This window comes from Balaenoptera borealis (assembly GCF_965194805.1).
Source record: "Balaenoptera borealis genome assembly, chromosome: 2".
In the NCBI taxonomy this organism is placed as follows: Eukaryota; Metazoa; Chordata; class Mammalia; order Artiodactyla; family Balaenopteridae; genus Balaenoptera; species Balaenoptera borealis.
The window spans coordinates 58,099,665-58,116,132 of NC_138867.1; the positions used below are offsets into that span (position 1 = coordinate 58,099,665).

Sequence of the window (16,468 nt, forward strand, 5' to 3'; positions counted from 1 at the left end):
GGCTGCAGTAAACCCACTGGTACTTGGTTCTCTGTATAGGAGAACCTCGTACTGAAGATTCCAAAACCCGGATTGGGAAGAGCCAGGAACCTTCTAGTGCACTTGTGCAGCCCCTGGTCGTGACCAGCACACTCCAGGCTCTGACCTGTGCTCCAACCTCACAATCGAGTCAGTGGTACCTGCTACAACCTTCGTGTACCCGGCTCACCTTTCTAGCTTCTCCAGTGACAGCCTCTACTCCAAAATAAATGGGCAGGTGTTCAGTGTGTTGTTTTCTAGAGCAGAATTTGATGTTCTTTCTTTCAGTTATACCCCAGGGCTCCAGCAGACGACGCTCTGGGGAGCCTGATTCTGTCTGTTCTCCAGAGCCGGCTTACCTGTCCGCATTTTTTACTTGGGACAAAACATACTCTCAACTCACACTCTTTTATCTGTGAAAGGACAAAGAGTAATGCATTCTAAGAACTTTGCTTAGCATACACATGGAAAGTGCATATATTCCATGTGTATAAATACATAAAAATTAACCAATAAAGAATAATACAAGATAGGAACGTAGAAAGTGATTTTATGCATGCTAATTTTCTTATGAGAACCTGTTACTTCTCACCGAAATTAAAATCTGGAGATTCTCTTAAAGGCAAGTTTTCCCAAAGTCCCCAATTTACCTGCCATCTTCTTTGAACTTATTCTAAACTGGAATTTCAGTCTTTCTTAAAAGATGATTGAAGAGGGTAGAATTTGCTTGACTGACTGACTATCTGTTAGAATCACTTTGCATCACAGGGTTTGGACTTTTTTCCAGGAGAGCTACCTCTGTTGGTTCAGAATACACTTAACACTGCCTTGAAAATGTCCCTTAGCCAGATTTGATTGAATCATGTCAAAAACCAATCTCTGCTAAGTAAATATTAACTAATTATATGGCCCTGAATTTAGTCCTTGTTTCCTACATTAAATTTTCCTAAGTCCGCAGATGTAGTCATTCAGCTACAATCTCCTGCAGAAGGTCAAGTGTGGTTTGGCGACATACAGTGGTACCCCACTGATGGTGACCTTGTGGAGACCTTGTAGATGAACAGAAAATCAAGATGGAATCTTCCTAATGATGCCCTATGTTAATTCTTTAAGGAATCATAAGGGGTGGCTGAATGACCAGAGGCAAAATTCAGTGCACTGGTGAAAAATATGAACACAGACAACTCCTGACATCCTTCTCCTGCTGCTGCCTGTTGGAACAACACACACACAGAGTAGAGAGGATAACATGGGAGCGGCCAGGGGGGGGAACTTACCTCTCCTTCACTTAGAATAAGAAAAGGAGGGGACTTCCCTGGTGACGCAGTGGTTAAGACTACACACTCGCAATGCAGGGGGCCTGGGTTTGATCCCTGGTCGGGGAACTAGATCCCACATGCATGCTGCAACTAAGAGTTCACAAGTTCACAACTAAGGAGCCCACCTGCCGCAACTAAGACCCAGCGCAACCAACTAAATAAATATAAAAAACAAAGAATAAGAAAAGGAGCAAACTAAGGAGGAAAACATGTGAGCAAAGATGTCAGTCTGCTGGGGCCATTTGTCAGAGCACGGCAAGGGATCGAGGTGCAGCAGAGATCATGAAAGACTGGCTAGGAGCCACGAGTTTTCTAAAGAAAAGTCCTTTACAAAGGGAAAGAGTGTGCTCCGGAATCAGTGAGATGTGAGCAGAGCGTCCGAGTCAGAGAAGCTGAGGACCAGGCTGTCAGTGAAACTTCACATCCTGGGTCAGCAGACGGGGCACGTAACCGAGGGCGAAGAACAGGAAAGCAAAGAGGAGTCACGGCTCTGGCCCTGGTGTGCTGCGCATCACCCTTCAGCCCCAGGAGAGGGAAGACCCAGGTCAATCAGAATTGGGTGTACTTTTCAGGGCAGCCCAGGCACCAAGCCAGGACGGGACAACACAGGCACATGTGAAGGAGAAATATACAGATGCTGGGCGGAGCAGCCATTTCCGCCCCCCCTTCTGAATGAGGCAGTGTATAAATAAACAGAACTAACACAAACAACAAAATTACAGCTCCCTTGTGTTGGGCTAAGGCTTTAAAAGATATGACCAGGTTTACTCACAGCAGCTGGAACACAAGACCGCGTATCCCCCTTCTCATTACTTACTACAGATGGTGGCAGTGGAGGCACCACTTCAGCTAAGGCCAGATCTCAGGTCCCTTGAGCCTCATACTTCCAGGTCAGGATCGTGACCTCAAGAAGTCCCCTCCTGGCAGATCACCAAGCTGTTTGCTGTGCCCCAGCCTGACGCTACTACAGCGGGTAGCATTGACCCCTCGGGACGTTACCGGGAAAAATTCAACTCCTGCTGTTTCTCCCTGGTGTATGGCTAAGAGCTACGAGGAGATTAGTAATTATTAGTTAGTACGTGTGATATATGTTATGTCAGCTATTTTTCTTTTTCTTTTTCTGTTTCCTTTTCAATAGCCAGTACCAAAAGGACTGATTTGATTTTTGTTTTTAAGGCAGCTGGCTTTGAGGTTGAATCGTGTGATGATTTGGTTCTGAACAGTAACAGATGAGGGTGAGAGGTCAACCGTTTCCCTGGATTTGATCAATGGCAGGAATTTGATGGCAAATTAAATGCCAGATAAAACTGTCAGATGATTCTGAGAATCGATACTTACTGGGAAAAGTCGTTTGAGCCTTTAATGATCACATTGGCTCCCAAGGGAAATAATTCTAGAGTCTGTTCAGACCTTAGGATAGTAATGCATAAAATCAATGTGAGGATGATTTAAAATAAGGTCACTGATTATGCTGTTATTGATCAGTAGCATATTCAGCATCTACACTGTCTTGTTTCTCAAAGAAGGGACCACAGAACCATCAGAATTGAGACTGCAGAAATGCAGAGTCCCAGGCCCCACCCACGCCTCCTGAATCAGACTGCCTGAGGGTGGGCCATGCAGATCTGCATTTTATTAAGTCTCTTAGGTGACTGTGGGGAATATTGCACCCTGAGGACGGCCAACCTACAGTCTTTTCCCTCCACCAGGCAGATGTCTCCCAGACAGAAAATAAAGCCATGCCCACGGGCTAAGCATAGTATCACGGCAGTGGATATGTAGGTCAAAGTGCGTATGCTTTGGGTTGAATTTGTAAAGCAGGTATCAGTTATTACTGGATTATTTAATGTATTTGCAATATTCTGCCTTGACTCTCCTCTATGTGGAGGTGGTTTAAGTTTGCAAATCAGGACAGCACTGCAGCTACAGGTCACGTCAGGGTCTGGGGCTGAAGGTGAGCAGAGAAGTCAGTGGCACCATCACTTCTCTCGAGTTTTTCTCCATCACCTTCACCAGCTCTTTCCTGCTTTTGCCCACCCTTTAAATAGTGGCATCTCCCAACACTGTTCTCAGCAAAAGGCTCTTTCTCCAAGAGCATCACTTAAAATATGCTGTTGCCTCCCTGATCTGTGCTTATGGCCCAACCTATGGCCTCAGCATCAGATCCACGTTTCTGCCTGCCTATTGGACAGAGCCACCTGGCTCTCCCACGGGAGAGACCTCAAACTCAGCGTGCCCCAAATCGAACTCACTGTCTTCTGTCTTCCCTCCTCCCGTTTAAAATGACTTTTTTGGCTAAGAGCCTGGGCTCTGGACACTAACCACCCAGGTTTCCATCCTTCATTAATATTCCCTTGGGCTATTGCTTAACTGCCCTGTGCCTCATTTTTCTCATCTGTAAAATGGGAGTAATGACTTCCTCATAGGGTTAATGTGCAGATTAAATGCGATAACCGCGCATAAATAACTTAGGTCAGTGCCTGACCCAGGGCAGGTATTCAGTATATCTTAGCCATTTTTATTATTCATTCCTTTATCAAATATTGATTGAGCTCCCTGCTGTGTGTCAGACACTACTTCTTTTTTTTTTTTAATTATTTATTTATTTATTTATTTATTTATGGCTGTGTTGGGTCTTCGTTTCTGTGCAAGGGCTTTCTCTAGTTGCGGCAAGCGGGGGCCACTCTTCATCGCGGTGCACGGGCCTCTCACTATCGCGACCTCTCTTGTTGCGGAGCACAGGCTCCAGACGTGCAGGCTCAGTAGTTGTGGCTCACGGGCCTAGTTGATCCGCGGCATGTGGGATCTTCCCAGACCAGGGCTCGAACCCGTGTCCCCTGCATTGGCAGGCAGATTCTCAACCACTGCGCCACCAGGGAAGCCCCCACTACTTCTGACTTACGTTTCCCAAATTAGACACTGTCAAAATTCCAAGTCTCCCCATGAAACTATCTTCCCTTCAGGGTAGGTATAGCATCCCATTCGTGCTTTAATCTCAATGCTACTTTATGAAGGCACTAATTTGCCCAAATTAAACTTTAGAAAGGGGTGTTCTCTAAGTAATTCACATTGTCTTAATAAACAGGGAATATAACATCTCTTACAAAGGCAAGAAAAGACCAGTAAGATTAAAAAACATTCTCCAAAACCTACTCTGATCTCAAGAAAGTGAGGTCTAATTGTTGAACCATAGGAAAGTGTCATTTTTGAGTTAAAAAGTCGCTAATATTGGCAATCTTATGGTTTAACCTAATACTTGGCAGGGTACCTGGAACATGGCAGGTATCCCTCAATACAAAAAGAATTTCCAAACCTAGGTCCCCAATTCTGGGAGTATTCTATAATATACTAAGAGAAATGTATCTCAGATAAACCTTATTTTTAAAAAATAAGGTTTCAGACCTTGTAAACTCCTAAATCAACCTGAGAAGCATTGGGAGGCAGTGACGAGAATGGGGGTCAGGATTCAGACGGGCTAGATTCAAAACCTACTTCAACAGCTTATTTTATCCCTGTGTTGCTGGATAAGGCAGCTAACTCTTATTAGACAACCTGCTTCATCAGCTTCCATTTCCCCATCCGTAAAAAAGGAATAATTATAACAGTTTGATCTTTGTGATGCTCTGAGATAACATGCAAAGTAGAAAAGATTTTATAAGCCACCAAGTGCATAACAAAGAAAGGTAGTGTTAGTATTTTAGCACTTACCCCCAGATAGAACTGTCTACAATATGCATAGGAATTGCCTTTGGCAGCTGCGCAAATACAACAGTCACCTATGATAGGCCGCTGCGCCTCTGAGGCTCGGCTTCCTCTCCTGTAGAGGGAGAAGAGTGGGGTGCAATGTCGCCAGGGCTCCTTCAGGTCCCCCCATTCTATGGGATGAGGAAATTATGGTTTCTTCTTCCACAGGGCTGTCAAGTTCTTCTCAAGGCTCTTGGGTAGGCGGTTCTCTCCTTGGCCTGCTCGACTCCTTGCATCTCAGAGGCAGAAGGGGCTCCTGTCTTATGCATGAGGAGCGTATACGTATTTTTCTTTGTCTGCAGCAGGTTTCGTTGAGAACAGGGCACTCAAACCTCCCACCTCTCTGTAGCCCAGAGGACTGGGCTCATAGACTTGGAACACCTTCATCAAGGTTTAAATGGGTGAGCACAGAGGGAGGCGCTTTGCAAATGGTAAAGCGCTAGATAGATGTTGATCTCTGGAGTTGGCGGCCCTGACAGGTTTAATACATCGCCCTTCACTAGGTGTGCCTTTTTTTTATCTGTAGCATCTGCACATTTTGAAGAAACAACCTTCAGGTTATCTTAGCACCCTCAGCTGGTGCCAACGCTGGGTGCTACTGTTTCCCTGTAGATGCTCTCCAGGGAGCCAGACTTTCATCAACACCATCTCTGAGATTTATTTCTACTTCTTTCAGCCAGAGCATAAAATAGGGGGAAAGAAAAAGGAAACAAACAGCTTTCTTCCACTCTCTTCCACTTCTAACCCCTGATAGCCTGGATTCTCATCCCTCTGCCTTGAGACCCTTAGAAAAGGGAGTGGGGAAAGGCAAGAAGATTACCTAGGAGAGCAGGATTGGGTAGGAGAAAACCCCGAAGAGAGGATTTAGAAGAACGGTGCACTGTGAGAACGCTGCAAAAGGAATCAGACCTTTTGTCCCTGGCGTCCCATTTCCTCACGGGCTGTGCTCCTAGTGTGCGCAGCTGGAACACGATGGGAAGGAAATGCAAAAGGAGGCTCCCCCTGCCCCCAGGAACAAGGGTGCCTGCACCTTTGTGCGGTGAACGTGTTTGGGACGAGGGAGCCTCGGAAGTCTGGACAATTTGGGTTGTTTGCTTATCTGGGCATCTAAAGGTCAGGGAAACATAAAGCAGAAGATGGCAGAGAACCCAAGAGAATGATGGGGTGGAAGGACCAGCAGATACATGAAAAACCAAACCAAACCAAATGACAACAAAAAAGAAAGATAGTTCAGTCCAGAAAATGTAAAGAAAAATAGGTATAGACTCAAATTCCATTATAACTAAATTCTCTGTAATGCAAAAGATATCTAAGTTTTTGAAAAAAACTCCCAAGCAATGATCAACTTATTTAAATTTAAAAAATTATTTGTGAAGTCTCCTGAACTTGTTTATAATGGAATTTGAGTTCTTATTCTCTTAAAAAAAACAAACACTGAAAATTTGGGGAGTGACATGACACTTAGGAACATACATCAGGGTTGAAACAAATGCAGAAACAGAAAAAAATGTATTTCCAGCAGAAAAGAAACACCATTTCCAGGAATTTCAGGGGGAAGGTGGGAGAGAACTGGGCTCCGATTGTGCAGCAGAAACAAAGAGGGAATTGGCCTCGGGGTGTGTGGGAGGCCAGTGTGCCCGCTGGAGGGGTGAGTGAGTGAGTGGGCAGGCATTGGCTGACCAGTGGCTGACCCAGGCTGCATGTTTACTGCTTACAAAAGAGAATCTTGGCATCACAACTTGAAAACCTTTATTTTGGACGAGGTGGATCAGGAAAAGAGGGAGAAAAGGGTAGCGTCACAGCCTTGGCCATGAGTGACTGCATGGCGTGTGACATGGGTCCTAGTCCTGCTCTCCTGTACTGTCTGCGAGGCCTTGGGCAAGTCATTAGACCTCAGATATTTGGTCCATGAAGAGGGGAAAAGAATATTTGCTCCCATCACTTCACAGGAATATTATGAGGATTAAACAGGGCACCACTACCCAGAGGACAAAGTGCTCTGGGAACTCTGAAGCCGTCTACAGGCAGAAGGGTTTACTGCTGTGTTCTTGTGATGGGCTCTCTGGTGATCAAAGAGTTGGATGCTCTCACTTCCACGCGTTTGCCTCCTATTTTAGGTGTGTTTTGATCCAGGTGGGAGAGCGGGAAGCACACAGAAGGTGCTCCCACACCTGTGTGACCTGAAACCCAGCTCGCAGGGTTGGGTCATGCTTCTGCTGTCTTTCCCCCCTTGTTCCCCCCTTGCCTCTGGGACACCCTGCCTAGAAAGGGCCCTCTTCCCAGCCCCAGGCTGAAAGCTGCAAGAACAGACAGATGAGGAAGATAAAGAGTTGATCTTGATGTGCGAGAGCCCCTGGGGAATCAAACTCCCTCTAGCGCTAGGAGTTTTACTGCCCTGGGCAGGGGATCTGTGTCGTCTCCCTGACGGCTGGTGTCCTGTGGTCTGCACTGACACTGTTGGCCTTTGGGGACCGTGGAATCAGGAGATACCGAGTCTCCCAGCACTTTTTGTTTTAAGGGCGCCTTAGTGGCAGGGGCGAGGGACTGAGCTGTCTAGCCCTCCTCGTGGTCACCTTCGCCCTCTCTCTGAGGTGTTTCTTATTCCAGGGAACCAGGGGAGGCTTCTGTTAGGTGGGCTCCTCGGCGCTCCTCCTGGGCCCTCCCCGAGCCCTCCCGCGGGAGCCCCTGGAAGAGACATCTGCGCATTGTGGCCTCGCAGAAGTGCCGTTACCAGGAACCCACGGCCACTGCCTCTTCTCTCGCTGTTTCTCTTGCTCAGCAGTGATGGGGTGGGAGCAGGAGCACAGGGGGGGACCATCAGGGGCTCTTGGGAGCGGGCCTGTGTGCTGCTGTGCGGCCTCCAGACTTGCTCTTCCGTCCCCCCCTGTGAGAAGGCAGCTGGGAGCCATGATCCCGCCCGCCTGGGCCTCGGGCCTGCTCTGTGCCCTGGCCTTGGGCGAGAGGCGTGGAGGGGCTTCTGTGAGGGCGCCGGAAGACAGGAAGATCCACCAGAAAACCTGACAGGTTCAGGTGTCCCCCGTCCCTACGTACCAGCTCCCTTTTTCTTCAAACGTCTCCCATCACTTCACCCACTGCTTGACATCGTTACGTGGATTCCTGCAGAAGGGCGTCCCGGACGTTACTCCGAATAAAAAGCTGCCGTGAAACGAGCTGCTGGAAGAGCAGCTGGTAATGAATTTTTAGTTCCTGCGCTGAGCACCGTTCGCTTCTTGCTTTCATCCGTTTTGCTAAATTTTACCCCGGGGGTGTTTTCTGCACGTCGGGGTTGGAGGTGAGAGGTTTCCTCTTTGAGAATCCGCTGTGGTGAAGAGGCAAAGTTGGAGAGCTCTCATTGCTGTCATTTTCTCTTTCTTTCTTCCCTGCCTCCCTCCCTTCCCTCTGAGGAAAACAGACTTTAACCTCAAGTCCTTCTGTGCTTTGTGGGCTTTTCTTGATCCACCAAACCTTCCATTTAGTTAAATAATCACAGTCCTTCTTTACCCCACGCATTTCCCTTTCTAACTCTAGAATCTTCTTTAACCCTCTCCAAGATTTCTGCTTCTTCACATTGGACCTTTTTCTAGTGCTAAATCATTATATCAAATTCCTTTTCCAAAAAGAGTCCGCTCTGATTTTCACCAGGGCCAGGGGCTGGAGGACTTGTGGGTGAAGACAGGGCAGCGGCGGGAGCTGGCGGAGGAAAGCGCAGGGCTGGCGGGCAGAGGGCTCTGCTTCTCCCGTCCCAGTTACTGGTCTGTCCCTATCAGTGACTCAGGACCCTCCTCCTCATCCCCCCTCGATACTGAATGGATACAGAAGCTATCTTTAGTCTTCATATCCATTTCTTGATTATGCTCGCCAAGAGTTCATTTTTTAGGAAAAGCAAGTTGCAGGGATAAGGTTCCGGATTGTGATCATTAATGGAAATGGAAATTACATATTCATCCCCAAGATATGCAGTTACCGTCCTCTTAAAGACAATCTAAAAGGTTTTAGCATTACTAGTTATTATTTTCATCAAGGATTTTCTCCCATCTCTTAGCGCTCCTGCAGCTTGGGCCCAGCACTCTCTCCGTTGCGCTCAGCTTTTTCATTAAGCGGCTGCCTGCCTGGGCCGAGACCCTTGCTGGTGTTGCCCTGGCAGCAGAGATGCTGCAGCCTCCTAAGGCCACTGTGCTCTGGGGCCGACGTGTGAGGTGTGTGTGGGAGAGAAGGGCCAGCTGTGTGCCGGCGAGAAGGCTCTGAGTTTTACGGGGCTTGGTTATGGCTGTTCCTCAACAGTGCGTGTCTTTTAATTTAGCCACGGTCAGACCCTGCTGAAACCAGGAGAGAGCCTGTGTGTGTGCGTGTGTGTGTCTTTAGATGAATATTAATTCTGTGGAGATAAGACCCTATAAGCAGCCTAAAAATTACATACCTAGAAAATGACGTTTTGCTTTCAGAGATTTCAAAGTCACCTGGATACAGTAAAACGTAAACCACTAAAACAGCCCAACCTTACAAGACACATAGATTGAGTTGATCTGTCAGAATTTCAGTAATTAAAAAAGGGTCCAACAATAACTGAAAAATACAGGCTTATTTGAGTTTTAAGCGTAGCCTTTGGGAGCCCACAGACAAAAGTCTCATTGTGTGTGAGGCCCTGCTGCTTCAGGGGGTCCCCAGGCCTTCCTCTTTTGATTCCAAGGTGGAGCAGACCCCTTTTTGTCACATAACAGTCCTCCCCGCCCTCCCTGCCGCCCAGGATTGAGCCTTCACAATTACCCTGAGTTTTGTGGGGAAGCCCTCAAAGACTTTTTTCTTATCCCAGCAGTAAGTGACACAATCAGTCCATCTCAAGCCCCCGCTTTCGGTGCCCCCAGACCAGTGCTGAGGAGACCTGACTATTCATCCGGGCTGCCTAATGGTTTCCCTGTGAGCTGTTTCTGGAGAATGCAGGCGATAATGGCAAAGAGAGAGGCTGCAACCGTGTTGTCTTTCTCTTCTGGGAACTTCTTTTCTGAAGCAACTGAATGAGACCTCTGCAGGCGAGGGTGGCGGCCTCTCCTTCAGAACGCCTGGCCTGTTTCCCAGTGTGAAACATTCCCCAAATATGCAACTTCGTGAGCGTCGCAGCAGCCTGAGCCCAGAGCCGCCTGCCGCCAGGAGAGCTGGCACCCCACTGGGATGTGGGAGTGCGGGCATGGCTTGCCCGGGCCCCTCGTGCAGGCCCTGGGTTTGCCAGATGCCAGGAAGGCCCGGCCCCTGCTTACGTTGTCAGTCGTCTGGGGCGAGAATCTGGCCAACAGTCGGCTGTGATGAGAGCTTGAAGCTTCTCTCTCTCTCTTTAAATCCCCTTCTTCATTCAAATCCCATCCTGTAAAAAGGCTTTTCTTGAAGGAGCAGCCGTGGCATCTTGGTGCATGTCTGTGTCACTGCTGTCCGTATTTCCAAAGATGGGCAGAAAAAACATCCTTGGTTGAATTCCTGAGCCAACAGGTCCAAAAACTGACTTGGAAGGAGTAGAGGTAAACGGCAGCTGTCACATGGCATTTGTGTTGTTTGCAAGTGATGAAGCCAAAGAGGAAAGGAGCTTCCTGAGGATGGTAAGAACCTCCTTCCAGGGGGCTTGGCAGGAGGGTCCTCACTGCGTGTCTCGGGGAGAGGGTGCTGGGGCAGAAGCTCAGGCGGTGCTGGGCTTTTGTGCTTGGACTTGCATTTGGGAGGGTGCAGCTAGCAGGGTCTGGGCATTGTGTAGATCACTTAGGAAAGAAAGGAGCTCTGGGGAAGGAGCCGCTTCCATGTACCTCGCTGGATCTACTTTTGTGGGTTCCTACAGAGTATAGCCATGACCACAGCCCTACCTTGGCATTATGCTGCCTGAGGCTTTGGGTGCCAAAAAGAGTCACGTCAAAAGTACGATCAAGGAAATGAACACTCACTTTTCCTTAGTCTTAAGCTTTCGCTTAATTTTATCTCAACTTAAGCACCTCTGAAGCTCCTGAAGTCTTTGTTTCAAAGGAGGCCACTGATGGAGGGACCTAGAAAAGGGATGGTTTTCTATGTTTTGCTGATTGTCATTTTATCATTTGCTTATTCAGTTTGATGTTCTTTTGCTTTAGCTCGAAATGCACATGCTTGTCAAAAGCAAAAACAACTAAGCGAAAAAGCCACGTCTAATAAATTACAGACTTGAGCATTCACAATAAACAAATGTTCTTTCCCATGGCTTAGTTGAATTATTTTTCTTGAGGCTTAGTCCTTCACCTGTTCAAACTGGGTGACATTGTTCTGTTCTGGAGTTTCTTCATTTTCAGGCATTTGTAGTAAAACATCATATACCTTCCCTTAACTTTACCCTCTTTTATGTGGGTGTTCTGTCACCTTCGCTTTTTTTTTCTTCTTTTTGCCAATATTCTTCTCCTAATGCTTTCTGAATTCTTCCTTCTTTAAGCACATCTCTGATTTTATTCCTTTGGATTTTTCCCAAGCTCTCCCTTGGCATTCGATGTCTGCACCATGTCTGTTTTTCCAAACCCTCATCCACAGAGCAGTGAGGCGGAGGACTCAGGAGCCTGGGTGCAGGTCCTGGCTTGACCACTTCTTAGTTCTGTGACTTGGGGCTAGTTAGTTCTCCTCTATAGGCTTCACTGTCCTCAACAGTAAAAGGGGATAATCATGGTACCTATGTCATAGAGCTCTTCTGCGGACTAAATGAGTTAGTACTTGTGAGGTGCTTGGAACAGTGCCTGAAACCATTATTTAGTTTGGGCTTTTTCCATTTCTAATGTGGGGTTTACTGGTAAATATTAGCTGTTAGCAAAGGTAAGACAACGGAGGAAAATGGGCTTGTCAATGTGATGGTGGTAAGTATTTCAACATATTGTTTCTGTAGTACTTCTGGTCCTTGATGATATAAAGGAAAAAAGCCCTAACTAAAGCCACCTTTTTTCTTAACCTCTTTATTGAGATTCAATTCACACACCATATAATTCACCCCTTTAAAGTGTGCTGTTCAACGGTTTTGATACACTGCATTAATAACTTTTTTTTAATTTCTGGTAAAATATATATAAAAAACAAAATTTGCCATTTTAACCATTACTAGATGTACAATTCAGTGGCATTAATTACATTCACAGTGTTATGCAACATCACTGCTATTCCCAAAACTTTTTCATCACCCCAAAGAGAAACTCGTACCCATTAAGCAGTAACTCCCCAATCCCTCCCCCTGCAGCCTCTGGTAAATCTCTCATCTGCTCTCTGACTCTATGAATTAGCCTACTCTAGATAGTTCATGTAAATGGAATCATACAGTTATTTGTCCTTTAGTGTCTGGCCTATTTCACTTGTCATGTTTTCAAGGTTCATACTGATGCATGTATCAGAACTTCATTCCTTCTTATGGCTGAATTATATTCCATTGCATGGATAGACCATAATTTGTTTTCCAGTCATCCATCGGTGGACACTTGGGTTGGCTCCACCTTTTGGCTATTGTGAATAATGCTGCAGTGAACATGGACATACAAGCCTCTTTTCAAGTTCCTACTTTCAGTTCACCTAAAGTGGAATTGCTAGGCCATATAGAAATTCTGTTTTAGCTTTTTGAAGAACTGTTTGCCTGGAAAGCAGTTGCTTTCTGGCCATCCTCTCTTGTATACTCTCCTTTGGTGTCTGTCTCCCTCAGATTCTATTCCATTTCCTCCTGTCACCGGAGTTTCATTGTCCTTCCTTTTCTACCATCCCAAGCACGTGTCTCCCAGCCGTGTGTCTGAGGGACACCCCTCTGCTGCTCTGTCCGTCACCCACTGCCAGAGCATGTATCACCCACTCTGGCCATACATCCGCTTGATCCCTTTCATCTCATTGTCTGAGGAGGGAGACGCTTGTAGAAGGTCATCCATAGGCCTCAGACCACTTCGGCTGGAGGTGGTTTCATGAAGTTCCTAAAACCTTTCAGGTGTGGGGAGCCAGGGATGTGGAGCCAGAAGCCCCGAAGAATTTCAGCCGTCCTCAGACAGGCTCCTCCATCCCCACGTCCCCTTGCTTTCGTGGTCTCCATCCACTTTGCTTGTCTTTTTTTTTTGGCCACCCTGTCCAGAGGGAGAGTTGTTCTCCCATCTTTATTTGCTCACAGTTCCTGCACTTTTCTATGAGCAAGTGAATTAATGAATGAATACCCCAACAGACTGTAAGCCTGCCTCAGACAGACATTCTGGTTGTTGGGCTAATTGTTAGCTGGGGTTTCTGGATGTCATTCATTTCATAGTAAGGCTCCTAGTTAATCTCAGCGCCATTCTCACCAGAAGAAAGGCTGATACGGAGAAACATCCCCAATTACCATGAGAAAGGAAATGTCGAGAGCCCTGTTGCGTTTTACTGGCATCCACCCCTTGTCTCAGATGAAAACCGCCCTTAACGCGCAGAGGCAGCCTGGCGATCAACCCTGACAACTAGAGGGTTGTGAGAGCCCGTGGAGCCCCGGACCATCTTGCTTGGTGACACCAATTGTGTTTCCCAGGACACTGGGGAATCCTGGAACCCTGGGCGGCGGCGCCTCTGCTGTCCCAGAAGCAGGCGGGGCGGTTTTAATTCGGAAAAGCTATAGGTCTCCTCTTTTGTCTGTGTTTTTGTGCCTGCAGGACAAAAGATCCTTCATCACAGAAGTGACGTTTTAGAAACAGTGGTCCTGATCAACCCCTCAGATGAAGCAGTCAGCACTGAGGTAAGTATCTGGCTCCGCAGGGCCTCACACAGTGGACGGAGACCCAGCTGATGAGAGGGGCTGGGCAGGTGGCAAGAGAGGGACAAGGGACAGACAGGTTCTGGGTCCAGGGATGCTTCCGTACCCCTAGTCAGCGGCTGGTTCTCTGCATCAGTACCACCCGAGACTGCCCCTTTCAGTAAGGACAGAGTGGAAGACGCTGGCCAGAACTGTAGTATTTTGTAGAGGTGAAGGGGGTGTGGAATGTGGGGTGCACCCGGAGGGTGGGCTGCTGGGATGGAGTCTGGCTGGGAGGTAGCAGGGGGAGTAGACTGCGAACCTGCAGGCTGAGACCTCCATGCCCCAAATTGGGAGAATAACGGCTTCTCAGATGCAGGCCTCCTTCAGAGCGTCCTGCCCACCCCCTTGTCACTGCTGAAAGGCAGGACAGCACAGCTGTCAGGAGCACGGCCTCTGCTGCCAGACTGCCTGGGTTCTGCCACTTGTTAGCTGGTGGCCTTGGGCAAGTTATTGACCATCTCTTTGTCTCATTCCACCTCTATAAAATGGAGATCATAATAGCACTGACATTTAGTTTTGTGTCCAAAAGCGTCAAGTGCTTAGAACAGAGCATGGCATATGACAACCAAAACATGTATGTTGGCTTTTCTCAGTATTAATATTTTTATTACCACCATATGAAATTGTTGCCCAAAACCCCAAGCTCATTAGCAGTCACCCCCATTCCCCCAACCACTGGCAACCATTAATCTACTTTTTGCCTCTATGGATTTTCCTATTCTGAGCACGTATTTCGGACAGTGGAATCATATGACATGTGGCCTTTTGTGTCTGGCTTATTTCACTTTACGTAGTGTTTTCCAGAGTCATCTACATCGTAGCCCATATCAGTACCTCATTCCTTTTTATGACAGAATAGTATTCCAGTGTATGGGTACACCACTTTTATTTATCCATTCATCAGCTGATGGACATCTGGTTTGCTTCCACTTTGTGGCTGGCATTATATAGCCTGTTTTGATCCCACTTCATCCGCTCCAGATCAGCAGGACCCCTCTGACAATCCATGAAGGTACAAGGTGAGGCAGGTGATGGGCTAGCAATCCGTCTTTGGCCATCAGAATCAGGAAGTAGATACAACTTGAAAAAAGCTGGAGGTGGAATACATGTGCAGGCACATTGCCTGGAACAGCTGTGAGAAATGAAGAAGGAAAAAAATGAGGAATTTCTTTAAGGAGCCCAGGCTTGCCTGTGGAGCAGATGGGGCTGGAGCAATTACTTCGGTACACGTGCATTGCCCTGGGCTCGGGGGTCCGTGGGGACAGTGGGTCACGTCCTGTTTACTCTGCATCCCTCCCTTAGTGCCTAGCGTGATGCCTGGCGGTCACTTTGTGCTGAACTGAGTCGGGCTCAGAATGAATAACCTTGGTGCTCGGAGTGGTGTTTCTGCCGAAGGACAGGCTGGCTCCCTGCCACTTAAAGAACAGAGAGTTCTTTCGTGCAAACCGTTTACAATTCTATTTAAAAGATTCCCAATCAGGGCAGCCTTTTGTTTATGTTCAAGTTCAACGTGAGGCACCTTGCTGCTCCCATTGGAGACTGCTTTTGGAGCTGTGTGTTCGGTGTGTGGCTTGGCAGGAAAGGGGTCCTGGGTGGGAGGGGCTGACTTGGGACCCTAGCTGGAAACCTATGTTTCCTGAGGCAGCAGTTGGGAGACCTGGACTGTACTTGATGAGTCAGCCTGTGAGATATTCATGTCTCACGGACTGCACGCTGCTAGTATGCACGCTGCTAGTGGGCACAGCTGTGCAACAAATGATTGCCAGCTGTGGAGACTGCTTTGGAAAAGACAAGGAAACTAAGGGGAGAAAGTTAACTCCTACTACTGTCTTGGTGGTAGCCAGATTTGGAAAATGGCATTCATGGGCAGCTGGTGACCACAGTCATTGGCTCCGTCCAACACCCCAGGGGCAATGTGAATACCGGGGAACGCATAATTCTTGTTGGTAAGAAACTTCAAGAGCTCCAAGGGCCAGCCGAATCCAGAAGGTGGGATTCCAGTGCCCCCCATGGCTCATGCTCCCCGTGCTTTGTTTCAGGTGCGCTTAATGATCACGGACGCTGCCCGACACAAGCTGCTCGTGTTGACGGGGCAGTGCTTTGAAAATACCGGAGAGCTCATTCTCCAGTCCGGCTCTTTCTCCTTCCAGAACTTCATAGAGATTTTCACCGATCAAGAGGTAGGCTCCTGTCTGGGAGTATCCAAGCTTTACAGTTGCTCGGTTATTGTTGTAGCCTTAGGCTGATCTTTGAAAGCGCTCGTGGGAGATAGAAGGAGGAGGGGAGGGGGTGTTGCACTCCTTTGAAATAAGTAAAACCGCGTGGTGCAGTGTCCTGTAGTCCTGTGGCTCATCACCCGAGGAATTTAGAGCACTCATCTATAATTAATTGGAACCATTCTGAATGTGCCCGAGATACAGATGGAGGGGGGTTGGAACAGTCAGCATTTTACAGATGGCAGAGATGATGGAGAAACTTGGAATGACAGAGTCCAAAAGAAAACCCAGGTTTCCTGTTTTCTGAAATACTCCAAAGATCTCTTGGATTTTGGGTAGGATTTAACTGCCCTGATCTCTTTCAGTGCATGTACTTACTTATCCTGGTTAAATAACTTCTG

General features: G+C 47.5%; 1 protein-coding gene across 2 annotated transcripts in view; it reads left to right on the forward strand.

The window, feature by feature from the left end:
• Positions 1–16,468, forward strand: part of MAP1B (microtubule associated protein 1B) — a 93,961-nt gene that overhangs the window by 55,714 nt on the left and 21,779 nt on the right. Inside the window, exons 1-3 of one of the 2 annotated variants that reach the window (XM_082373184.1) lie at positions 10,198–10,666; positions 13,709–13,791; positions 15,891–16,031. In XM_082373184.1, coding sequence (XP_082229310.1) covers positions 15,900–16,031 — 132 coding nt within the window. In that variant the 5' untranslated portion in view covers positions 10,198–10,666; positions 13,709–13,791; positions 15,891–15,899. Of the gene's footprint in view, positions 1–10,197; positions 10,667–13,708; positions 13,792–15,890; positions 16,032–16,468 lie in introns of those variants that run through there. The other variant, XM_082373183.1, reaches the window with a different exon arrangement.